Source organism: Solenopsis invicta, chromosome 3 (genome assembly GCF_016802725.1).
Source record: "Solenopsis invicta isolate M01_SB chromosome 3, UNIL_Sinv_3.0, whole genome shotgun sequence".
NCBI classification, from domain to species: Eukaryota; Metazoa; Arthropoda; class Insecta; order Hymenoptera; family Formicidae; genus Solenopsis; species Solenopsis invicta.
Window position 1 is genome coordinate 6,775,255 of NC_052666.1, and position 25,477 is coordinate 6,800,731.

At 37.0% G+C, this 25,477-nt stretch overlaps 5 protein-coding genes across 5 annotated transcripts; 1 reads left to right on the forward strand and 4 right to left on the reverse strand.

Annotated features, from left to right (window-relative positions):
• The first annotated feature begins 1,039 nt into the window (after nucleotides 1-1,039).
• Nucleotides 1,040-2,472, forward strand: LOC120357117. Its single transcript, XM_039446850.1, has 2 exons — nucleotides 1,040-1,476; nucleotides 1,741-2,472. The coding sequence occupies exons 1-2, from the start codon at nucleotides 1,264-1,266 to the stop codon at nucleotides 2,380-2,382; spliced, it is 855 nt and encodes a 284-aa protein (XP_039302784.1). The 5' UTR covers nucleotides 1,040-1,263; the 3' UTR covers nucleotides 2,383-2,472.
• LOC120357116 lies at nucleotides 2,435-5,800 on the reverse strand. The gene is made up of 4 exons (XM_039446849.1): nucleotides 5,594-5,800; nucleotides 5,355-5,507; nucleotides 4,838-5,034; nucleotides 2,435-4,309 (listed from the first exon to the last, which is right to left on the reverse strand). Exons 2-4 carry the CDS (start codon nucleotides 5,483-5,485, stop codon nucleotides 3,312-3,314), a joined length of 1,326 nt encoding a protein of 441 aa, XP_039302783.1. The 5' UTR covers nucleotides 5,486-5,507; nucleotides 5,594-5,800; the 3' UTR covers nucleotides 2,435-3,311.
• A 2,394-nt stretch (nucleotides 5,801-8,194) lies between these two features.
• LOC105207019 lies at nucleotides 8,195-9,877 on the reverse strand. Its single transcript, XM_039447483.1, has 5 exons — nucleotides 9,564-9,877; nucleotides 9,260-9,445; nucleotides 8,854-9,110; nucleotides 8,492-8,751; nucleotides 8,195-8,224 (listed from the first exon to the last, which is right to left on the reverse strand). The coding sequence occupies exons 1-5, from the start codon at nucleotides 9,617-9,619 to the stop codon at nucleotides 8,195-8,197; spliced, it is 789 nt and encodes a 262-aa protein (XP_039303417.1). The 5' UTR covers nucleotides 9,620-9,877.
• An 8,719-nt stretch (nucleotides 9,878-18,596) lies between these two features.
• LOC120357320 lies at nucleotides 18,597-19,517 on the reverse strand. Its single transcript, XM_039447484.1, has one exon. The coding sequence runs from the start codon at nucleotides 19,515-19,517 to the stop codon at nucleotides 18,597-18,599; it is 921 nt and encodes a 306-aa protein (XP_039303418.1).
• Nucleotides 19,518-24,346: 4,829 nt separating this feature from the next.
• On the reverse strand, nucleotides 24,347-25,150 carry LOC120357321 (adhesive plaque matrix protein-like). Its single transcript, XM_039447485.1, has 2 exons — nucleotides 25,037-25,150; nucleotides 24,347-24,826 (listed from the first exon to the last, which is right to left on the reverse strand). The coding sequence occupies exons 1-2, from the start codon at nucleotides 25,148-25,150 to the stop codon at nucleotides 24,347-24,349; spliced, it is 594 nt and encodes a 197-aa protein (XP_039303419.1).
• Nucleotides 25,151-25,477: the final 327 nt, after the last annotated feature.

The following is a 25,477-nucleotide window of genomic DNA, read 5'->3' on the forward strand; positions in this document are numbered from 1 at the left end:
GACACGGTGTCCGGGGTGATCGGGGAGCCGCGGGATCGGAGCGACGGCGGCGATTCCGCGCCTCGCCCGAGCCGCCTCGTGCAAAGTGAGGCGAAGATCTCGTCCAAGCGCGGATGCCCTGACGAGACTTTAAGTTACGAGAGAATCTTCCCTGAAGGAGAGGATGGAGGTGATTGACCAGGGATACCTAGCCTGCGGACTCGACGAGGATGCTCGTCGCGGACGGTGATTCGCCGAGGATACTCGGCTACGGAGCACGCCGAAGATGCTCGCCGTGATTGGCTGCGGAGCGATATTCGGTATTGCAGGATTAGCCGAGGATCCTCAGCTAGCCGGGACGACGAGGATTCTCGTCGAGGGGAGTATGGAGGAGGCGAGTATTCTCGTCCTCTTGGGAGTCGGAGCTGCGGTCGAGGATTCTCGACCTGTCGGGTTCGGCGGACCGGGAAGATCTGACTCGGCGTTCCCACTGCCGGCTTATATATCCGAACGCACGGTTGGGCGGATCAATCCGCGCGTTCAGTCTGCTGGCCCGGAGCGGGAACGTTGCCGAACGCCACGGGCGGCGCGCGTGCTGCCGCCATAGAACTTATAAACATGGAAGGGGAATAGCGTATATTTTCTATAGTTAAAACTGTGTCCGACACATACTATACAACATGACTTTGGTTCGCTATGCGCACGCGCTAAATCGTTGACGCGCGCATAGCTCATAACCCGTATATATATGTATATAAGCGCTTTAAATATTATCTCTGAAAGTATAAGAAAAAGATTTTAATTTTTATCATAAAAATGTGTAGGAAATATTACTCTCTCTCTCTCTTTATCTCTCTCTCTCTCTCTCTCTCTCTCTCTCTCTCTCTCTCTCTCTCTCTCTCTCTCTCTCTCTCAAATGTGTATTATAATACTTGTAATGTTTGTTTTACTCTGTAACATAAATATTCCTCGAAGTATGTTTCTATAATTAATAAAATTAGCATTACAAATTATACATGTATTTTGTCAGATAGTTATGCCTCTGAATAGGGTCGTTGCGTAAAAAAATTATATTTTATTATCTAAAAGACTTTTCCGTAACAAATTGTAGAAAACAAATTTTTTTCAAAAATATTAATAATTGACTGAGTTATAATAAAATGAAAATTAAGACCGTTTGAAACGGTACCTTCTTCGCGCGCTTGCTACGTGACGTCATATGCTGGTACGCACGCAGGCTACGACCGTACAGCACACACGAAGGATACATTTAGTTGGCCGAATATGGAAAATATTGCTACCAATTCAAAAAAAGAGTCGTATAAGTGGTGTTTTGTACCTAAGTGTACTAATACAAGTATCAAAACACCGAATAAAATATTTTTAACAGTGCCACGTGATATAAAACGTCGAAAAACATGGATGAGAATGGCTAGACGTGATGATGTGACGAATCCACCAACAAGTTGTTTGTTCTGCTGTGAAGATCATTTTAACGTAATTATGATATATTCATGATTTATATAGAATATACATAATAATAATATACATAATCAAAATTATATTTATAAAGAACATATTTTGTATATTCAATTAGTTGAACATTACATTTAATTTTTTGTGTTATATTAAATTAAATAAGAATGCCTTTAAATATTTACTTAAATGTATTCTTACTTTATTAAATCAATAAATATAAATAAATTTTAATTCAATATAAAAATACTTTTTTGTATTTTTTACATATTTATTACATATTAGTTACAGGAAGACATAGACAATTATTGTAGATTTAAAATAATGGGAGGACGAATTCAATTGAAAAAAGACACGGTTCCACATATTTTTGATTGTCAGGATAGACAGAATACAAGTGATAAAGCTGATATGAAACCGGGAGCTGCAAAACGGAAAAGAATACAAACTTTGCAGGATATGGAAAAGGAAGTATCAGAGAAAACAATGGCTAATGAAATAGATGCAGGATGTTCTATACAAACAGTGATGGATGCTACTGATGATGCTTTAATACAAGAAAGTATGGATATTGATGAGAGGGATAATTTCGAAATACGATTTAAAGATGTTGGTATACAAGCAAAGCCACGTTTCAGAAGTAAAGCTATTCTTTGCAAACCTATAAGTAAAGACATGGCCTGTTCTCCTATTAAACAAAATATAAATGCAGAAAAAAGTGGTATTGATAAATCCAGCAGTAATATTACTGATGATACTATCGATAATATTACATCGATAAGTGAGGATACTTTGAAGAGTACCGATGAATATTTTCCTTCGAAAGAATACACGAGTGAAGAATTAAAAACGCACAAAACAGAATCAGACAATATTACGAGAGAGTTGAAGCTTTCCATTATAAAAAAAAACCTAAAATGTATATAGGTATTCCAGAGCAGTTTTTATATGTCATAGATCTTTTGCACAACAAGACAGGTTTAATTTATACAGACATATATTTAACATTAACTAAAATTAAAATGAATGATACGTTTTCTCGTTTAGGCGATGAATTTGGCATGTCTGCTAGTCATGCAAATAGAATTTTTAATAAGTCTGTTCCATTAATAGCAAATTGTTTAAGGTCTCTTATTTTTTGGCCAAAAAAGGATACTATACAGTTTTTACTTCCTATACCATTTCGAGCAAGATATAGTAATGTACAGTCTATAATTGATTGTCTAGAAATAGAAATTCAAAAACCTTCTAATGCAGTACATCAAGCTCTAACGTGGTCAGATTACAAAAAATGCAATACTTTAAAATATCTAATATCTTCTACGCCAGATGGAATGATCAATTATATTTCTTGCGGTTATGGAGGAAGAACAACAGACGCGTTTATCGTGGAAAATTGTGGCTACTTAGATGTAATACCTCCGGGATGCGGAATTATGGCAGACCGTGGATTTAAACATATCGAGCATTTAATAACACAAAAGGAATGTGTATTGATTAGACCTCCCAGCGTTGCGAGTTCTGTTAAACTATCAAAAGCAGAAGTGATGCAAACTAAAAGGATTGCAAGTTTACGAATACATATTGAACGAGTAATAAGAAGATTGAGAGAATTTAATTTTCTTCAACCTCATTCCTGCATTCATCATGAAGCCATTAGTAAAACTGATAATATTATTATTATTGCAGCAGCACTTATTAATTTACAACAACCAATTATAAATCAGTAAGAAGAAAATATTAAAATGAGTTTTGTAACGCAATATTTTAATTATTTTATTCCCAACTAGCATATATCTTGCTCGAAATGATATTTTTCAATACATTCTTTTATATTTGATTACATGTTTTCTTTTCTATTTTTGTACAGATTCTAAAAGTAATGGAAAAATATTTTTTTCCCAGAATTTTGATGAATTGGATATTATATTTTTAGTGTAATCGGAATCATAATCCACCCATACAAGTTTCACTTCTTTGGATGTCTCAAAATCAAATTTCGCCACGCAAAATAAACCTTTAGTTCGATTGGCAAACATCATTTGAATTTGCATTTGGGAATAAAACTTCTTTGCTATTGATCCATTCTTACATATATATCTGTCTTCAGATTTTTCGGTTAACGGGCATTTAACCTCGACGATGTAATCTTTCGTATAAGAATCAGGAGATGCTCCAAATATAGGGTAATCAGGCAACAATATTAAACCAGTTGGGTAAAATTCCGTCCCCAACTTTTTCTCGACTACGTGTAAAACTTCTCGTTCAAGATTTCTTCCTCGTCTCATCGCTTCAGTCTCTATTAATTTTACTGCACCTATAACTCTTTCAACGTACGAACCGTTTGTAGTTTTACAGTTTGTAGCTTCATATATGGTCGAAGCTGTAATTCTTCCATAGCGTAGTTCATACCATAGCGAACAGGAACTTTGTTCTTTTGTAGCTTTCGCAGCTTCAATGCACAAATTTAAGCTCATGTGTTGCTTTGCAAAAAGTAAAAAGTCAGTAACATTTCTTTTATCTCGATCACTACAGCTACAATATTTTAAAAGAAGAAAATGTAATGATAATGATTTTAAAGAATTGTCGTAATTATGTATGAAATGACGCGTAATTTGACTGTCGAGTTTTCTTGCTTTAGCTATTTCGATGAAATCTTCCAAAAAATTTGTATTTAATACTGTAGATTCTTCATATTTGCTTCTACTCAACACCTTCGCAGTTACACATTTTAATGATGTTCCTATTGACGACATTGTGGGACGCTTCCAATAACATGCTATAGATGTTGGAGCAGGTTCTTCGCTTCTTCGATGTGCCCACATTAAAAATGCTATGGCGTGCTTGCAACCACCTAAAATTACCATATATTTGGAGCAACTTGTATAATAACATGAGTAAAATTTAAAATGATTGGTTCACTTCTTCATCGCCTGAAAAACTGTCAATAATTTCAAATAAAAAATATTAAAATTTATTTAACGTTATTTATTTAGTTATAATATAAAATAATTATTTATATATAGTTATAATTAACACGAAAATAATTAATAACAAATTTCTTTATTTTATTCAAATTATAGAAATGCCAAATGTTTCACTTCTATTTTAGTTAATATTTGTCGTTGGCTAGATCATTATTTATACTATTCAAAAAAATATCTCTTATTTATAATATTCATAAAAATATGTTATATTATCATAACTTGTTTCTAGCAAAAAGCAGTTATTATAATAAATTAATGCAGTAATAAAATCTACATTCTTTACACAGCCTAGCTAAAATCTTTTACGATGATGTTAGAGCAACAAACAAGTACTATGTTTTATATAGTTTTAATATAATATTTTTAGACAAATTTTGAGTAAAAGTAAATCTCACCTGAAGAAGCTGCACAATCAAAGCATTGTGCACTTTTAATTTCATTTTGTCTTTCATCAATTATTAATTCAACTGCGTATGCCTTGTTACGAACTTTGTGTTCAGGGCATATTTTAGCACGAATGGTACACATTCTTTTTTGACGACATATCTCCACATATCCAATTGCTTCGTCACCATACCTTTCCTGACTTGCTCTAACAAATAAAATAATACATATAATATTTAAACGTTTAAAAAATTATTGAGCACAATATGTCAGAGCTATTTGACAGGTGCAATAAAAAGTAAGGTTAGAATTCATTGTTCTAACAAAATAATCTATAGATTTTTCATTATACATTAATCTAAATATAAATCGAATAAGCTGGAGATTGTAAAAATTATTAGCACTAACCGTTATGCTTTACATAATCTTATTAACCTATATTTTTGTCAGTTCGAATTCCTATTATTAATCTAAACATAGTTATAATTGATGAATGTTCATATAACAAATACTTAAAGATTCATATACCTATGCATTTTAACTCCTCGAGATTCAGCTATATTGAGTGTTGGGTTGTTAGCAAAGAAATTTGAAATCATTACTACATCCACACATGGTAAATTATCCGACTGAGCTTTAACGAAACCTGGCTGTGCCATAATTCACGATTACTGCAAATCACTGCAAATCACTTATTTTGTGCCAAGAATTCCAAAAACTTGCGTACACAAGATGATATTTTGGTACGTTCACAGTCAGTCTCATACCGTTCGGCTCGATCGTCTACCAGCATTTGACGTCACGATGCAGCCGTCCAATCAGAACTTGTTTAAGTCACGTGGTTTAAATTCGTATTTTCCAGCGTTTTTAATAAATTATAATTAATTACCAAAGTATAAAATTTTGTTTTTAATGTCATATTCATATTTACCACCCCTAATTTAGTATAAAAAAAAAGTTTCAAAGAAAAAAAAAATTTGCGTAACGATCCTATTTGGATACAATAACACACATTTATGAAAATATTTGAAATATACATATATATATATATATATTTTAGATCAACATTTTGTTGACAAATACATATATATTATATAGTGAAACTATAGAGATGAATAAAAAACAATATTTTATATTGAATAAAGAACATTTTAAACTTAAAAGTACAAACTTAAAGTACAAAACTATTAAAATAATAACAATTATAAAATATATAATTATTATAAAATATATAATAATAAAATGTGATATAGGATATGATATAATGTTTTCTATTGATGTTTAAAATGAACTATTTTATGGAATTTATGTCGAACATATTCTTCTCTTTCTGCATTGGTAGCGGATTTACCTTAAAAAAAAAGTCGCAATTGTACATATATACTAATTATTTGTTTTATTAATACAACCTTGTGGTTGTCGAAAATATTTTGTTCCATGATATGGTCCGTCATAGATTGGTGTACAAACACTTTCTCATGAACAAAACGGAACACTCTAGCTATCAACAGTTGTTTAATATTCGCTTTCTTAAATAATAAATGACTGTGTTCACGAATAATGCGTTCCGCAGATCGTGAAATATATATAACATCGTTTGATGGAGAAATCAAATTTCCTCTATTTTTAAGCTCAGTTAATTTCGAAACGATGTTCTCTGATAATAAAAATGTAGTGCACACGTTACACATACTTTTATTTTTTAACATTTTTTTGATAACAAATCCACTAATATGTGCTACAACATCCTCTACAAAAGGACTCAATGACCATAATGTAGATAAATAATCATGATCAAAGAAGTCAATTGAAGCTTCTTCTTCCTCATCATAAAGCGGCAGATCGTTATTAGTGATAGCATTATTTTTTGTTGACGTTACGTATAATATTTGTATGTCATTAATTAAACAATTTCCTTTCTCGGCAGCAGAAATTTCATGTCTGATTAATAATCTTTTATAGCCAGCCTCAAATTGCCTTGCACTTGGATTATCATTAAATCCGCCTCTGCTTCGAAGTGCGCTAAAAAATGTTTCTAAATGGTCTTGATTAATTTTGAATGTTAACAAATATTGGAGACCGACATGTTTCAATTCTTTAAATAAGTCAAACATGTTTCTTAAACATACAATAAAGCCGAGAAATCCAATTTTCCGATTTCCAAGTAAGATGGATTTGTTGTTATTATCTTTTAATTGCAAAATATAGTTTTCCAATGTATCAGCGTAATCTTTTAATTTGTTGAAATTGTCGTCTGTAAGTGGTACGCTATGCTTTTTAAGTTTTGAAAACTTAGATCTAACATTTAATAAATCGAATGCATCATTAAATGTTTTACAAAATTGTGCAGTCACTTTTGGGGATTGCAAATAATTTGGACGACATTTTTCAACAAATTGTAAAGCACAACTAACGCTTTCACTTAACGTCTGAGCTGCGAGCTTTACGTTCATTTTGTTTGTTTTATAAGTGATATGCTTCTTTGTTATTTTAGTAGCAGCTCGTAAACCTTCTTCTTCCTGCAATTTTTGAAGAAGAACAATATCTTCCCACAAGATTTTTTCCCCATTAAATATTAAAATTAATTTGTCTCCTAAAGTGTTTCTTACTAATTTCAACATATGGCAGGGGTCAAAAAAACAATAAATCTTATTCTGCGTTACCGGATCAATGAAATAAGGCTTAAAATTTTTGCCAATTTCAAAATTTGCACCTAAAGAAACGCACATACTAATATTGACGCTGGCTCCGTCAAACGTTAACGATCGCACAACAATGCTCGATTCATGTATTAATTCTAAACATTTTAGTAGCAAACTGGACCTCTCTTGACTGTTTAGCGATTTTATTAAAAAATACCCAACGGGCACTTTCCAGTGACCATTTATCGCTACAAGCATAAATACCAATGCGTTCCTCGCTCGTGGAGGATCATCACAATCAATCTCTCCATTTATTCCGAGATCAACATGTCCGTAATACCTTTTCCCATCATAATCTATTGATTCACGAATTGCAATTTCATCAATTACCAGATTACACATAATTGGCACTTTGCTCTGTTTAACTTTACATTTTAAAGCGTGAAATACCTCGTCTGTGAAGCCAGGTCGCCCGTTTATAACACTGTACCACTTACGGATAGTGGAACGTTCGGGTAAAAGATTTTTAAAAGTTTTTCTGACGTACTCATAGGCCTTTGAAGAATAAAAATTTAAAGTTAACGCAAACTTTCTCAACTCTTCTGAATACTTTTTCTTCAATCCTTTCTTCCTCTTTAATATCTCATGCATGATGTCAGGACTGCCATTCTAAATATGAAGGAATAAGAATCACATGTTATTTTAATTTTGATTTTGTCACATATTTCACAATTTTGTACTGTAAATAACAATGTTCTGTAATGTAAATACTCTATAATGTTAATAAATGGTAAGATATAAAATTATATAAAATTATGTATATAAATCGATTATAAAATATGAAATTATATATGTATATAATTGCGAATTTCACTAACTATTTACAATTAACGTTATGATTGATTAATTATCTTCTATTTACGTAATATTTGTTAGAATTATTTATAAATTTATTATATTACAACTTTTTAACTATCTAAATTACAATTTATTGCAATTACCAATTTAGCAACGCAAGCTTACCATCAAAATGTCTAACGCATTTTCAGAAATTAAATTTTTTTGACTTAAATCAATTAATAGGTCTTTCATTTTTTTTACACGTGCACGTAATCTGTTTTGTGATTGTTGTAATGTTTTAATGTTCCTCGAATATTGACTGATAACTCGTCGTGTTAGAGCTACAGCTCTTTTTGCTCGTCGAGGTGTAGCTAAATGTGGTGTTCGAATGTCGCCAACATATCGAGGTTCGGGAACAGTCATTGGAGGTGTTCGACGGTTCACTGCAAAAGTTCATAATTATTAATATATTTATTATTATATATAACTTTATTATTTAATAATTATAATTTTATTATTTTAAATATAGAAATATAAATTTTTACCTTCAATCAATGTAGATGTAGTATTAGCTGCTGTCGGAGAATCTTCAATCAATGTAAATATAGTATTAGCTGCTGTCGGAGAATCTTCAATCAATGTAGATCTAGTATTAGCTGCTGTCGGAGAATCTTCAATCAATGTAAATATAGTATTAGCTGCTGTCGGAGAATTGGATGCATCAGCTTCTACAATGGACACAACTTCACCCAAATTGTGTTTTTTTATTGGTGGCAGACACTTGTTGTCTGTTGTATTTGATCTGAAATTGTACATAGCTAAACTGAATGCTTATATATGTATATTATATCACAATATTTTTAATTTTTGTGTACTTGTGACACCCTCAATAATGACAAAGTTAGGCACACAAAAAATTAAATTATTTTTATTAAAATCTCCAAAACGTACTTTTTCCTTTTCTGTGTCTTTATAGATGGTATTGCTCCAGGATTTGTAATTAAACAATTTAATTTTTTCTTTAAATCTTCTTCCTTAAAATGATTGGAACATAGGAAGGTAGCGGTATTAAGATCCTGCTCCTTGATTCCACAGAAGGATAGCCATTTTTCTCGATCTTGCTTATTTTTCGGAAACCTGTAAATATATTATATAAGCATTTTAATTTTTAATGCCAAAACTATTCAATTTTACAGTAAATTAATATGTATGTATTCTAAAACATACATAACCTATACAAAAATAATTTTCTTACCGGTGATATGAAACGGTTTTGTTTCGATTGCCGCACAGCAGACAATACACTCCCATTTTTCTTTTTCTAATTTGTTTTTCTATCAGGCACAGCACAAATTAGCACAGGCAAAAACTGACGCTTGATTTTGTCGCTAAACTTTAATATAACCTGACTCGATTTATATCAACGTACATACACAACCAAAATGTACAATATATGTACATAACACAATCTCACTCCGACCGCGCATGCGCATTTCGAGGAAAAGTAATGAAAAGAGACAGAACTATATATTGTTGTCTCGCTTCTTGGACACAGTCGCGTCTTCCTATTCCCCTTCCATGTTTATAAGTTCTATGGCTGCCGCGTGATCGTAACGACAGGTTAGCCTGGTGCGCGCACGTGGCGTTCTGCCGGTGTATTGCTCGGGTGGACGGAGCGGAGTGGCAGTGCGCGCGAGGTGGAGGGGCGTTTTGTTACAATGCATTCCAGATATGCATCCGGATGCATGGGGCCCTCAAGCCATATACACGCATATTGCACATATTACAGATAAACTATGTATTATTTTTATTTTGTAACTTTTTAAATATTATAACCTATTGTAATCTTTATATAACCTTCATGTAACCTTTCACTTCTTTTTTTTTCAGGTAAACTTTTTTTATAAAATATTTTTTATAAAATATGATACAAAAACTTTGATTGTAATCGTGATATCAATATTTTTACCGTTTTCTTCCATCCCAATCTTGAGTATTAGAAAAAACTTTCCCTTTTACAAATTAAATTTTCTTTTTTAAAATTACACACACACACACACACACACACACACAAAGACAGATACACACACACACGCGTATGCACACACACACACACACACACACACACACACACACACACACACACATATATATATATAAAACATGATTATCTAGTATCATAACATCGATGTTTTAACTTTGGCGTATGTTAGGTTGTGTAAACGTAGTAAATGATAAAGAATATGCGTACATGCATGCTTACGTAATAGAAAGCGTGCGTGTGTGCATGGCTGCGTAAGAGATAGCGAGAGATATAAAAGAGATAGTGAATCGGTGTCTTGCGTGCATCGAACAAAGCCAGAAAGAGAGAGAGAGAGAGTGCGAGTATATGACTAATGAATAAAGAATCAAACGTAAGCATATAGTTCAAAGGTAAAACAGGGAAGAATTAAAATAACGACATTTAACGCAACATTCAGGAACTAATCAACTGCTTTTCTTCCCACCGATATCGCACGCAAGAATACACACGACGTATACACGAAATTTTCTGGAAGGTCAATCTTCTATATTAAGCACTGTAACGGTTCGACTTTTCTCGCGGTCACGGATTAGCTCGCCGGTGCCAGGGTCGAGAAAAAAAGGAACTCCGATTTGAAAAGAAATTAACAAAATATTTATTTAAATCAATTTTTCCTCACACTCCGTGATACAAAAAAAATAAAATTTATTAGGAAGAGAGGAAGTTAACACCTTCGGAACTCGTGTTCCCCGGAACGTTTGATCACACACGGAAAGAACCTAAAACTAATTATAACGTACTCGCATAGAGAACACATAGAAAACTTAAACTAAATTAAGCGCTCGCGGCGTCGATTGAGACGCGGATCTTACAAACTAACGCTCGGAAAATATTACAAGTAACGCGGACTTAATGCTAACGCAACTTAATAGCTATCGCTCGCCTGAGGAAGGGGTCAAGATACGCTCGCTTTGTTAGGAGGGCGCTTGTTCGGACGGAACGCTCGGGACGGAGGATATTCAAGGAAAAATCCGGCGAGGAAGTTGTAACTCCGGGTAAACGCGTCGTCGCCGACCGAGTGAAATTATTCTAAATCTGCTCTGAAAATAAAACGACAATTAAGAATCGAAATTATAGGACAGGTAATAGGTAAAGAAACGGGTAACCGAGTACGCCCGGTATCAGGAAGCCGAGAGCACCCGGCGTAGGAGTGCGGTACGGAATAACCGAGTACGCCCGGTATTAGGAGGCCGTAAACGGCCTGTTTCAGGAAGCCGAGAACGCTCGGCACAGGAGGGCGGATACCCGAGAACGCCCGGTGTCAGGAAGGCCGTGAACAGCCGGTGTCAGGAAGGCCGTGAACGGCCGGTGTCAGGAAGCCGAAAACGCCCGGCACAGGAGTGCGGATAACCGAGAACGCCCGATGTCAGGGGTTTTCAGAAAACCGAGTACACCCGGTATAAGGAAGCCGAGAACACCCAGCCAAGGAGCTCCGAGTACTCCCGGAGTGTCGGTACCGGTGATTTGGAACCGACTGGTTGCTCCTTCCTGGTGTGGCTCCGTGTTTATACCCTCCAGCCGCCCACGCAGTCGGAACCACGTGTTTACCCCACTTTTCGGCGTGTACCTACGCGCACGTGCCCGCGCGATGCTACGTGTGACGTCACGCGACCGGGCGCAAGAGCGAGCGAGATGGAAGACGGAACCGACGTCACGTGGCCGCGCGTGCGAGTGAGCGAGACGGAGAGTACTGACGTCACGTGATCGGGTGTGCGAGTAAAAAGGACGGAACGATATATTATAATCCGGCGTGCGAGCGAGAAAGAGATATAACTTACCCTCGTAACGATGCTGTCGTTACAGCACCTAGACTCAATTCTAACAGCACAATATTGTTCTTTAATGTCCACTTTACAACGGACGCTACTTGTTTTATACGTGCAAAGTATGAAAATTTTATACGAAAAAGATTTTCTATGAGTCAACGCCAGAAGTCAACAACGAAACTGTAATTTTATAATTTTTTTTCTTTTTTCTTATAAAATTCTACCGTCCATTGTAAATTATTGTCTATACTTTAATTGTGGAGAAGGATTTGTAAATTTGTGCAATTAGAAAAACGGCCTTTCAGAAAATTAGCGCTTTCAGTCGGTAAAAAGGACGGTTTTAGCATCCCCTTAATTCCTTTTAAAAAAGAGTGAGCGGGACTATCACAAGTAAAACATTTAATACAAAGTTTCATTAAACAATTTGAAATAAGCAAACCATCGTGTTGTAATGTATTGACGTCATCAACAAATTTATATAAATATTGGTTAATATTATTGGGCTTATTATTTCCACAATATATGCCTACAACAAACGGTTTGTATACAACAGGGTCATAATGAATTTTACATAGAACAGGCCAAAGTTGCTTTCGACTTAATTTGTATAATGGTACGCCATCAACATTTATTTGTAAAGATATTTCTCGATCATGCAAAGCCGTATTAACACAGCTTTGTAATCCCTCACGTAAACCAAAATATACGTACTAATATTGTTCTTTTTTGCATCTATGAAAGTTTCGATATTAAAAGTGTATTTCGTTTTAATAAAAGATTTGACAGATGCTGGCAATTGTGATAGGAGGTTAAGGCGATGCTGGAGATACCGACTGAACACGATTATTTTTATTTTCACTAAACTTTTTATGGAATTCATAGAATTATAAATCCTTCTCCAGGATTAAAGTATTGACAAAAACACAATAGGCTGGCACCAATTTGACATGAAAAACAGAAAAAAGTTACAAATCTATGTGCTTCTGTAGTAGTCTCGTGACAATATGTGCTGCGTATAAAAGTTTTAGACGTTGTACGTACATAATAACCATCCAGCGTATTGTGAATTACACGTAAGATTGTTAGTGTGCTTTCAAAACGATCCTAGAAGCTTTAGAATAAAAGATACTTTCAATTAAAAATGTCGTGTTTATGTGTGCGTGCAGAATCGGTGTGGGAATCGGTGAAGAGTGAGACAGAGCACTAGTTTAGTTCCTCGATGTTGCGATAGGGGCGCTGTGCAGTGAAAGGCACCGCTGAATCATAGTAACGATCTCATTTATCAACTGACTCAGACCCGTAACTAGCTTTTTATGTGCACTGGGCAAAGTTTTATTTTCAATTCCTTATTTTTTTTAGAGGAGATATAATAATAAAATATTATTTTAAATAAATAATTAATATAAATTAAACATAAAATAAACAATGCATATATTTGTTAATGTATAACTGTTGAAAAATTAACTTAAATAACATTTTAAAAATATTATCTGGTTATTGAATAGAAACGTCTATGGCATGTTCAAAGAATGTCCTAATCTTTGGATAAAGTGTGCTGTAAACAACTTCAAGATTACATCCAATGGATTTATATAAAAGTGCTTGAAAGAAAACGAAATAATTATAAAACTGTATGTATGAGTGTATTTAATCAAATAAAATATATTACTAAGTAATACTAATGTTTATTTGCATTATTTGTAAAAAAGTTTTGCATAAGCGTAACAATGCAAAATCTTTATAAAAATACATAACGGCTGTAAAGTCTGTATCAGATTATGCATTACAGATAGAGAATTGCGAGTTGAAGATTAGAATACAACTAGTCAAAACCAAACGCAAAATTTAAATCATCTATTAGGAGTACAAATTGAAAACCGCCGTTTTTTGTCAAAATTTGAGGATTGATTGTTGAAAAATGGTTACATACTTATTCTTGAAAGTATTGTCCATCGCTGGCCACTACTTTCTCCCACCTTTCGGGCAGCATACGAATCCCGCGTCGAAAAAACTGCTCGTCTTTTGCGGCGATCCACGAATCGACCCAGTTTTTGGCCTCTTCGTAATAATGGAAGTGCTGCTCAGCCAGGCCATGCGCCATTGATCGGAACAAGTGGTAATCTGAAGGGGCGATGTCAGGAGAATACGGCGGATGAGGTAAGACGTCCCATTTCAATGTTTCCAGATAGGTTTTAACGACCTGAGCAACATGTGGCCGAGCGTTGTCGTGCAGCAACATCACTTTTTCGTGTCTTTGCTTGTATTGTGGCCGTTTTTCCTGCAATGCTCGGCTCAAACGCATTAGTTGTGTTCAGTAGCGAGCTCCTGTGATGGTTTCACCCGGTTGCAACAGCTCATAATAAATCACGCCGAGATGGTCCCACCAAATACACAGCATGAGCTTCGAGCCATGGATGTTTGGATTGGCCGTCGATGTTGATGCATGGCCGCGGTAGCCCCACGATTTTTTTCGCTTTGGATTATCATAATGGATCCACTTTTCATCGCCGGTTACAATACGATGCAGAAAACCCTTCCGTTTTTGCCGTTGGAGCAGCTGTTTCGCACGCGAAAAAACGCCGTTCAACGTCTCTCGGCTTTAATTCGTATGGCACCCAGTGTCCAAGCTTTTGGATCATTCCCATGGTTTTCAAACGATGTGAAATAGCTTGTTGAGTCACGCCTAATGAATCTGCAAGCTCCTGTTGCGTTTGAGATGAATCTTCATTCAGTAATGTTTCCAATTGCGCGTCTTCAAACTTTTTCACCTGTCCGAGACGCTCCTTGTCTTCTACGCCGAAATCACCACTTCTGAAGCGTTGGATCCATTCTCGACACGTTTTTTCACTAATGGAAGCCTCACTATAAGTTTTTACAATCATTCGACGCGCCTCAGCCGCAGATTTTTTCGAATTGAAGGCAAAAAGCAAAACTTCCCGCAAATGACGCTTATTGGACACAAATTTCGACATTTTTGATCACAAAAAAATATATAACGCCGATAAAAATTTACAACTGCAATGATAAGGAATTGTTGCCAGATGCTCAACCTCACATATAAAATTTTTAATTTAACGTTTGGCGCCAGCTGTAGCGACTTAATGTATAAATCACTAGATTTATTCGAGATTGAAAGATATTTATTATAAACGTGTTCATTCCTTGACAGACAATATATTAATAAAGAAGTAAATGTTTTTTTAACAAAAGATGTTTAGTGTGTTGCTAAGTAACAAGTGTAAAAAGTGTAAGTGTAAGAATAAATAGTGTAAGTGAAAGAGTGTAAGAACGCCACAGTACTCCCCCCTAAGCGACGACTACGTTGCGAAATGAACTTTCTTCTTAGCCGGGTAAGTTCTTAAAGGTCTTAAAACAGGAACAGAAATAGAAGCGGGAACATCCAAACTGGTTACAGGTTCCGTAGAAGAAGAGCAAGGTAAGGAAGTAGAAACTGCAGAAAAATCTTCTCTAGGAAGAAAAGCTGGTTTAAGCCGTTCCGTAGAAACATTAACAATATTACCTGAAACGTTTATAGAGAACAAATAATCAGAAATACGTTTGACAACAAGAAAAGGCCCAGAATAAGGAGGTTGAAGAGATTTCTTGACAGCATCATCACGAATCCAACCGTGAGTACAATCACAAAGATTTTTATGTACAAAAGGAGATTTCTTGATGTGATGACTGGTTGGTGAAGATCTAACATTCCTCATATGAATTCTGTGTTTTTCTAAAAAGATTTCAATATCCGCAGGAAAATCCTCTTCAATAAAAAATTCTCCAGGAATCCGAAGAGTGGTTCCATAGAGTAGTTTCGCAGGTGAAGCTTTTAAATCTTCTTTAAAACATGAACGAAGACCTAGAAGAACTGAAGGAAGAGACTCTAGCCAATTCTTCGTCTGATGACACATAATGGCAGTCTTGACAGTCCTATGCCACCTTTCCAAAATGCCATTTGAAGCAGGAAGATAAGCCGAAGTTCTTTTCCTGTCACAACCAATCAAATTGGTTAAAGCCTTAAAAAGAGATGCTTCAAACTGCGATCCTTGATCCGTGGTGATGGTTAAGGGAGAACCGTATCTAGCTACCCAATGAGTATAAAAAGTTGTAGAAACAGTGTCAGCAGAGATTTCCTTAAGAGGGATAGCTTCAGGCCAACGTGAAAAACGATCAATAATCGTGAGGCAATAACGAAAATCTTGACAAGATGGAAGAGGACCAATCAAGTCTAAGTGGACATGTTGAAAACGTTGATCCGGAATCGCGATTCTAACAGGAACATTCTTCGTGTGTCTTGAAATCTTGGAACGTTGGCAAGGTAGACACGTACGAGTCCATTCTTTAACATCCTTTTTTAAAGATGGCCAAATAAATTTATGCAAAAGTTGTTTAGCTGTTGATCTACCACTGGGATGAGCAAGACCATGAACAACATCGAAAATCCTCTTGCGAAGAGATTTAGGTACATAAGGACGAATTAGTTCAGAGGAACAATCACAATAAATAGGAGAAGTTGAACCAGAAAGAATAAGTTTCCTTAACTGAAGAGAAGAGTTCGAAGAAAGTAAGTCTTGAAGTTCTTCATCTTCTTTTTGATAATCAGCTAACTCATCAAGAGAAACTATAATTGGCATTGAAACTGATTCAATTCTTGAAAGAGCATCGGCTACAGAATTTAACTTGCCTGAAATATAAACAATATCAGTAGAAAATTGGGCTATAAAATCCAATTGTCTGATCTGTCTAGGAGATGCTTTATCAAGTTTCTGCCGAAAAGCATAAATCAAAGGCTTGTGATCTGTTCTAATAATCAGTTGACGTCCTTCAAGTAAATATTTAAAGTGCTTAATAGCTAAATAAATACTAAGTAGTTCTCGATCATAGGTGCTATAATTCTTCTGAGTTTGATCAAGTTTTTTAGAAAAGAATGCAATAGGTTTACTAACATTATCAATGGTTTGTTCTAGAGACGCTCCAACAGCAAAATTAGAAGCATCACAAGTTAAAATCAAAGGAACATGTGGAGCAGGATGAGAAAGAGTAGTAACTCGGAGAAGTTCTTCTTTACAATTTTGAAAGGCTGTTTCAGTTTCATTATTCCAAGGGATAACTCTTCTATCTCTCTTGCGACTATCCTTTAAAAATTCAGTAAGTAAAGCTTGATGTTCGGCTGCATTTTTAAGACAGCGACGATAATAATTGATAATGCCAATAAATCTGCGCATATCATGAATTGTCTTAGGTTTAGGAAAATCAATAATAGATTTTACTTTTTCTGTTGTAGGTTTAATACCTTGATCTGAAACTAGGTATCCAAGGAAAGAAAGTTCTTTTTGTCCAAAAAGACATTTGGATACATTAATTGACATTCCGGCTTGTAATAAACGATTAAAAATAATGCGCAAATGGGCAATATGTTCTTGTTCATTTTTGGAAGCTATAAGAATGTCGTCAAGATAGCAAAAAACAAAATCTAAATCACTGAGCAGTGAGTTCATTAATCTTTGAAAAGTTTGAGCTGCGTTACGAAGACCAAAAGGCATGACTAAAAATTCAAAAAGTCCAAAAGGTGTGGTAACGGCGGTCTTGTGAATATCCTCTTTGGCGACGGGTACTTGATAGTACGCTTTTACTAAGTCAATCTTGGAGAAGATATTCTTACCATAAAGCCCAGAAGTAAAATCTTGAATATGAGGCAGTGGGTAACGATCAGGAATGGTAGCCGAATTTAATGCACGATAATCACCACAAAGTCTCCAAACATTTTCCGATTTGGGAACCATATGTAAAGGGGCTGCCCAAGTACTACTCGAAGGTCTACAAATTCCTTGTTCCATCATAAACTTGAATTCCTCCTTGGCAAACTTGAGTTTTTCCGGAGAAAGTCTTCTGGGAACTGAAAATTTAGGAGATCCTTCCGTGATGATACGATGTTCAATTCCATAAGACTTCACCGAAGAAAGAGGAGCAAATCGAGTAAGTCCAGGAAATTCCGCTAAAATCCTGTGATAAGGAGAGTCAGGAGACATGGTACATATGGATAATTGTGAAACTTCTTGGATCTTTCCAAAATGTTTAAGGCCAGTAACAGAGTCGACCAAGCGTTTGTTTTTAATGTCAACTAGGAGATTAAAATATCCAAGGAAATCTGCACCTAAAATGGGACGTTGAATATCCGCGATGCAAAATTTCCAACGGAAATTTCTCCTGAGGCCAAGATCCAAAGAAAGAGTTTTAGAACCATAAGTATGAATTTGAGTACCATTGGCAGCAAAAAGTTTAAAATTAGCTGGTAATGGTTTAAACAAAACTCTCTTAGGTATTAAGGAAATATCAGCACCAGTATCAACAAGAAAATGTAAATTAGTTGATTTGTCAAAAATTACGAGGCGATGGCAAGGTAAACCGTTGTAAGCAGCCTCAATCTTCAACGGCGCTTCTAGTTTTCCTGAGAGTCGGTAAGAGTTTTTGACGTCAAGCAAGGAATGGTACATCTCTTTGCCTTATTACCAAATTTTTTGTGATAAAAACAAATTGACTGATCTTTAGAATTAGATCTTTTATTTCGTGAATTTGATCTGAATTTTGATCTGCTTCTAGATCGGCTAAAAGATCTGCCACGACGATGAGATACTTCAAGCGCAGCGATTCTTTGTTCCAAATCAGCAAAATCAGATTGTTTAGAGGTAGATTGCGTATTAACTTCCGCGACTTGAAAACCAGTATCACGTTCAACTATTTTATCCGCGAGTTCCGAGAGCTTGACTAAAGGTACGTTTTCAACCACTGCAAGAGTCGCTTGAACTTTATATGGTAAACGTTGTAGCCAAATCGAATGTAAAATGTTATCTGCTAAAGAACCACCGGATAATTGACGGATTTCACGTAAAAGTTCTGAAGGCTTCTTGTCATTTAACTCAATACCAGCTAATAATTGTCTCAAACGTTTTTCTTCAGAATCCGTGAAACGATGAATGAGTGCTTTCTTTAACTGATTATATTTATCAATTTCAGGCGGATTTTCAACAATCTCCGAAATCGCGACTAACGCTTGTTCATCAAGATGACGAATAACTGAACTATATTTAATATCCTCAGAACGGATACGGTATACAGTAAATTCACTCTCAATCTGAGCAAACCACAGCTTAGGTTGTTTATGCCAAAAGGTTGGAAGTTTCAAAAGGCGAAATTCATTTGAATGAATCTGAGTGGACTCACCCGATGACTGATGTTCAAAACCAGAAGATAAATTTAAAATCTCTGTTCCGACCTGTTGTTGTAGGCTCACGGTTGACGCTGAAGTAGTAGAAGTTGACGGAGTTGACTCAGATTTAACAGGAGTTCTGTCCACAGGCATTTTATTAAACTGATGCTTCCAGAGAAGAACCAAGACGATCCAGAAATCAAAATTCGAAGATTCTTGTAGACACCAAATGGCACTTCGGAAATCAAACTTCCCGCGTCAAGAGATATTTCAGCTCACACCGTGATCACGTCGGGGTCACCAAAAATGTAGCGACTTAATGTATAAATCACTAGATTTATTCGAGATTGAAAGATATTTATTATAAACGTGTTCATTCCTTGACAGACAATATATTAATAAAGAAGTAAATGTTTTTTAACAAAAGATGTTTAGTGTGTTGCTAAGTAACAAGTGTAAAAAGTGTAAGTGTAAGAATAAATAGTGTAAGTGAAAGAGTGTAAGAACGCCACACAGCATTTACCGCTGGCGCCATCTATTGGAAAACGGCGGTTTTCAATTTGTACTCCTAATACAAAAATTGGGATCAAAATCCCAGGGTGACTCACCTGATCCTCCCCTTGTAAGTGAATGCTTTAAAATTTGTTTATGTATATACATACATATACAGGGTGATTCAGAATGACCCATGTGTCCCTGTAAAGACGTATTCTTGAATAAATTCTGAGACGATTTTTCCTGTACGAAAATTTTGTCCGACGCTTAATTTTTAAATAATAAGGGGATAAAGTTAGCGAATCATGGGCCGTGTACACATGGTAGACAAAGGCACCGCAACTCACCGTCCGACACGAGTAAGCGCCCGCGTCGGACGGTGAGTTGCGGCGCCTTTGTCTACAATGTGTACACGGCCCGTGATTCGCTAACTTTATCCTCTTATTATTCAAAAATTAAGCGTCGAACAAAATTTTCGTACAGGAAAAATCGTCTCAGAATTTATTCAAAAATACGTCTTTACAGGGACACATGGGTCGTTCTGAATCACCCTGTATACTTGTGTGTGTATATATATATATAGTATATCAAATTTGTATAAATATACATGGATGTATACCGGGTGTCCCAGACCACCCGTCCCACCCGATTTTTTCGTAAACGCGACATTTTAAAGAAAAATGTTTCAGACTAAAGTTGTAGGGTTTTAAAAGATCTATTTACTGATTTTATCAGTTTGACCTTGGATGGCGTCGCCAAGGTCAGATCAAAATAACATTAACTTTTTTAAATAGGACACCTCATTTTTGGTTCCAGAATCTAATAGCTGGTGTCAAGACCTTTCCAAAACACTATAAGAAAGTTTATTTTTGTTGAGTACTTTCCGAGTTGTGAGGCTTGAAAGTTACGGTGTACTGTTACCTTCAAGCGTCATAACTCGGAAAGTCCTTAACCAAAATAAACTTATTTATAGTGTTTTGGAAAGCTCTCGAAATCGACTACAAGAAAATGCAATGAAAAATATACCTGTTTCAGACCACCCGTCCCACCCTTTTAAAACGTAGGGATGTGCTTGTACAAAAAAATGGCTCAGACAAAATTTGCATGATTTCGAGGGATCAACCTGATGATGATCTTGAATTCGACCTTGAGATCGATCTTGGGCATAAAGGTATAAGTCAAAGTAACATTTTTAAAATGTAAAAACGAAATAATCGGTGCCGCCTGTAGGTATTAGCGTTACCAAAGGTGTACCACGTGTAGGTAACAAGATCGTACTTACACCTTATCGGGGTGCTTTTTTAAGGTGGTTCCCCTCGCCGTCACCTTTGTCGGGGTGCTTTCATAAGGTGGTTCCCCTTGCCGTCACCTTTGTCGGGGTGCTTTCATAAGGTGGTTCCCCTTGCCGTCACCTTTGTCGGGGTGCTTTTTTAAGGTGGTTCCCCTCGCCGTCACCTTTGTCGGGGTGCTTTCATAAGGTGGTTCCCCTTGCCGTCACCTTTGTCGGGGTGCTTTCATAAGGTGGTTTCCCTTGCCGTCACCTTTGTCGGGGTGCTTTTTAAGGTGGTTCCCCTCGCCGTCACCTTTGTCGGGGTGCTTTCATAAGGTGGTTCCCCTTGCCGTCACCTTTGTGCATACGCATGTTGTTCAGTCTCGATATTCAAAATGTCCACCACGTGCATTTATACAGGCTGTTACCCTACTTTGGAAATCATCCGTCGCCCAACGAATTTCGTCAGTATCTAGAGACTGAATGACTTGTCGAATTCTGTTTTTCATATCTTCTGCAGTCGTAGGTCGTTCGCGGTATACAAGGTCTTTTATTCGTCCCCACAAATAATAATCTAAAATTGTAAGGTCCGGTGATCGTGGTGGCCAATTATGTGGACCATGTTTACCTATCCATCGGCCGCGAAATATGCGGTTCAGTTGATGACGAGCAATGACAGACGTGTGGGCGGGACATCCATCCTGTTGAAACCACATATTTAGACGTAATTGGAGTGAAATATCTTCAAGTAAACGTGGAAGTTCGTTTTCGAGTAAATCGGCGTATAAAAAACGGTTTAAATTCTCTTGAAAGAAAAATGGTCCCACGATATGCGTATCAACAATTCCGCACCAAACATTGACTTTCCAGATACGTTGATGATCCATTTCTCGATACCAATGTGGATTCTCTTGTGCCCAATAACGAAAATTATGTGTGTTTATTTCGCCGTCACTTTTAAAGGTGCACTCATCAGAAAATAAAATACTTCTATGGAAATTAGGTAATTGTTGAGTAATCCAATTACAGAATATCAGTCTTTGTCTATGATCGTTCAATGTCATGGCCTGGTGAAGTGACATTCGATATGGATGGAATGAATTTTCACGAAAAATTCGACTGATCGTGCTTCGACTTATTCCACTATCTCTTGCTCGTCGCTTTAAAGAATCATTCGGGGTTACAAAGGCAGATGCAATTACATCAGGTGCTCTTACTGAACGAACTGATCGATGAATTTGCCTTCCCTTATTATGATCCGGCTGAACAATACCTTTTACAATTATTCGACGTTGTAAGCGACTGAAAACTTTGCGCGAATGTGGTGTATGATCGGGATATTCATTTCGCCACATTATTTCAGCTGCTCGAAAACTTCCAGCTCTACCCAAAACTGACATCATTAACGCAGCTTCTTCGTTCGGGTAAGGCATAACTACAAATTACGCTTACGACCGGGTTGCTTATTAGAAAACGTGAATTGGTGACGAGTTGCGTAATATTATGAATTCTAAGCAATGACTTTTAGGAGTGGTATGTAAGGGTGCTTTTTCGAGAAAATTACTTTATTGCTACAATAATCAACATTAAATGAAGATTAATATTAATAAATCAAGAATAAACGGCATCATAGAGCTGTACCGAATGTTAGAGATCTCGATAATTAGGTATCTTCAAAACTCTACGCGTAGGACTATAGGTACACGCACCGGCAGAAATGGTGTCTCTCGACGCTAGCGCTCGGCTGCCGCACACACGCGGAGCCGCGCTCGTACGTGTGTCTAGGCTGCGCGGCGACGATCGGGGTGCGGGCGGAAAGTGGTGGGGGGCTTTACGATAGTGCATCCTCCTCGCTCGACGCTGGTTCGAGAGAGAAAGCATTATTCGACGTGATACCATGGGCGAAGTCGGTGTCCTCTGCTTATATTTTTCATTGCATTTTCTTGTAGTCGATTTCGAGAGCTTTCCAAAACACTATAAATAAGTTTATTTTGGTTAAGGACTTTCCGAGTTATGACGCTTGAAGGTAACAGTACACCGTAACTTTCAAGCCTCACAACTCGGAAAGTACTCAACAAAAATAAACTTTCTTATAGTGTTTTGGAAAGGTCTTGACACCAGCTATTAGATTCTGGAACCAAAAATGAGGTGTCCTATTTAAAAAAGTTAATGTTATTTTGATCTGACCTTGGCGACGCCATCCAAGGTCAAACTGATAAAATCAGTAAATAGATCTTTTAAAACCCTACAACTTTAGTCTGAAACATTTTTCTTTAAAATGTCGCGTTTACGAAAAAATCGGGTGGGACGGGTGGTCTGGGACACCCGGTATGTATACTCAAAACCATGAATACCCTAAATTTTCGAGTAGCAACGATACCAGCATAGCATGGTGTTACGATACTACAATACCGAACGAAGAAAAACTAAAAAAAAAGATAAACAAATCAAAATATTGGTGGCTCAATGAGATATGACTCAAGCAAGCATAGTTTTACTCATATTCTTAGGTATAAGTTAGTGTAGACAAATTTAGTGCAGACATACTCACACACGCAACACAGACACACACACCTCACACACTGTAACATAATACACACACGTACACAAGTAACGAGCGAAAACGAAGTATATTCTCCCATACAATTATTTATTCTAGCCCTATTATTTTATCTTATTCACCAAACCAGATAAAAAATCCAGTTTTTTGTTATCGTGGGACTTCCTCTTTTTTGCTGGAATATAAAATCATAAAATAAATATGGAACAACGGTTACAACATCTACTCTGTAGAATGACACGTTTACTGAAACTTAAAACAGAAACATTGTATTGACTATAGAACTTATTCTACAAAATTGTATGAGGCGGCGAGAGTACTAGATACCGTACCGCCCAATTAAATCTAATAGGTTAAATGTTTTTTCTTAGTTTATTGTAACATTTCAAATGATGTATCATTGTATAACAGTCCCGAAATAAACTAATAAAAAATAAAAAAAAAAAAATACTCAAAACCATGTTTAATTGCCAGGAAGAAACATTGAAAATATAATACTAACTAAAAAAATAAATTGTTCCTTTTTAGATACAAATTTTTTGAAACATTTTATTTTCATACATTTTTGCAATAGTTATACAAGTACAATTATTCTTTTGATAATCAGTACTTTACTTCAGAAGAAAGTAAAAAAATAATATATCTTGCAAATTATTATCACGGATATTTTACGTATCCCGGTGGTGCTGACGACGGCAATGCCGAAACGTACCCCGGCGCCACGGACGAAGCCGGGACGTACTCTGGAGGGACGGACGATGTCGCAACGTACCCCGATGGCACGGACGACGACGGAACATATCCCGGCGGCACGGACGAAGCCGGGACGTACACTGGGGGGACGGTCGACGGTGCAACGTACCCCAATGGCACGGACGACGCCGGATTATATGATGCGGGGACGTATCCCGGTGGCACAGTTGATACTGGCGGAGCGGGTCTAGCATGTGGAGCGGGCGGAACGGACGGAGCGGGAGGAGCGGGCGGAGTGGCCTCTGCGAATGGAGTGGCCACCGCGGGTGGAGCGGCCACCGCATCCCGATCATGATAATTATAAGACCGCTGCCTAGCGGCCCACTTATTCCGCTGCCGCCTCTGCTTCTGCCAGAGAAGACGTTCTACCTCCTCTTGTACTATCTGTAAAGAAAAAAGCTTTATTATATACGTGTATGTGTATGTATATGCATATACATATATATCATATACATAATTGAAACATGGTGTTCATATTTATTGCCGTTCTTATCCTTACTTCATTGCTGTTTTGAAAACAACAATGAAGTAAGGAATAGGAACGGCAAGGTATAAATACCGACACATTTCAATAAAAGGTTACTGTGTACTTACTCGATTTATAAAGATCTCCGGCGTCTGAGTGTACCGCGAGACCGTTTTCGATCTCGCGGACACGTTTTCTGCTGCTGCCGACGTCGCCGTCGTCGCCGTCGCTGCCGACGTCATCGCAGTCGCAGTCGTTGCCGTCGCTGGTGACGTTGTCGCCGTCGCTGTTGACGTCGTTCGCCGTCCCCGTCGCTGTTGACGTCGTCGCCGTCGCTGCCGACGTCGTCGCCGTCGCAGTCGTCGCCGTCGCTGGTGACGTCGTCGCCGTCGCTGCCGACGTCGCACGTGATCGCACGTTTCGCCGTCGCTGGTGACGTCGTCGCCGTCGCTGCCGACGTCATCGCGGTCGCAGTCGTCGCCGTCGCTGGTGACGTCGTCGCCGTCGCTGCCGACGTCGTCGCCGTCGCCGTCGCCGTCGCCGTCGCCGTCGCCGTCGTCGCCGTCGCT

Coding starts and splice junctions, on each gene's coding strand:
- LOC120357117 (XM_039446850.1), top strand. CDS start 1,264: ATGGAAAATATTGCTACCAATTCAAAAAAAGAGTCGTATAAGTGGTGT. Junction 1,477..1,740: donor GCTGTGAAGATCATTTTAAC/GTAATTATGATA, acceptor ATTACATATTAG/TTACAGGAAGACATAGACAA.
- LOC120357116 (XM_039446849.1), bottom strand. CDS start 5,485: ATGGCACAGCCAGGTTTCGTTAAAGCTCAGTCGGATAATTTACCATGT. Junction 5,035..5,354: donor CGAGGAGTTAAAATGCATAG/GTATATGAATCT, acceptor TTTATTTGTTAG/AGCAAGTCAGGAAAGGTATG. Junction 4,310..4,837: donor TGATTGTGCAGCTTCTTCAG/GTGAGATTTACT, acceptor TGGTAATTTTAG/GTGGTTGCAAGCACGCCATA.
- LOC105207019 (XM_039447483.1), bottom strand. CDS start 9,619: ATGGGAGTGTATTGTCTGCTGTGCGGCAATCGAAACAAAACCGTTTCA. Junction 8,752..8,853: donor TACATCTACATTGATTGAAG/GTAAAAATTTAT, acceptor GAACTTTTGCAG/TGAACCGTCGAACACCTCCA. Junction 8,225..8,491: donor ATGCGTTAGACATTTTGATG/GTAAGCTTGCGT, acceptor TTTACATTACAG/AACATTGTTATTTACAGTAC.
- LOC120357320 (XM_039447484.1), bottom strand. CDS start 19,517: ATGCCTGTGGACAGAACTCCTGTTAAATCTGAGTCAACTCCGTCAACT.
- LOC120357321 (XM_039447485.1), bottom strand. CDS start 25,150: ATGACGTCGGCAGCGACGGCGACGACGGCGACGTCGGCAGCAGCAGAA. Junction 24,827..25,036: donor CGGAGATCTTTATAAATCGA/GTAAGTACACAG, acceptor TTTTCTTTACAG/ATAGTACAAGAGGAGGTAGA.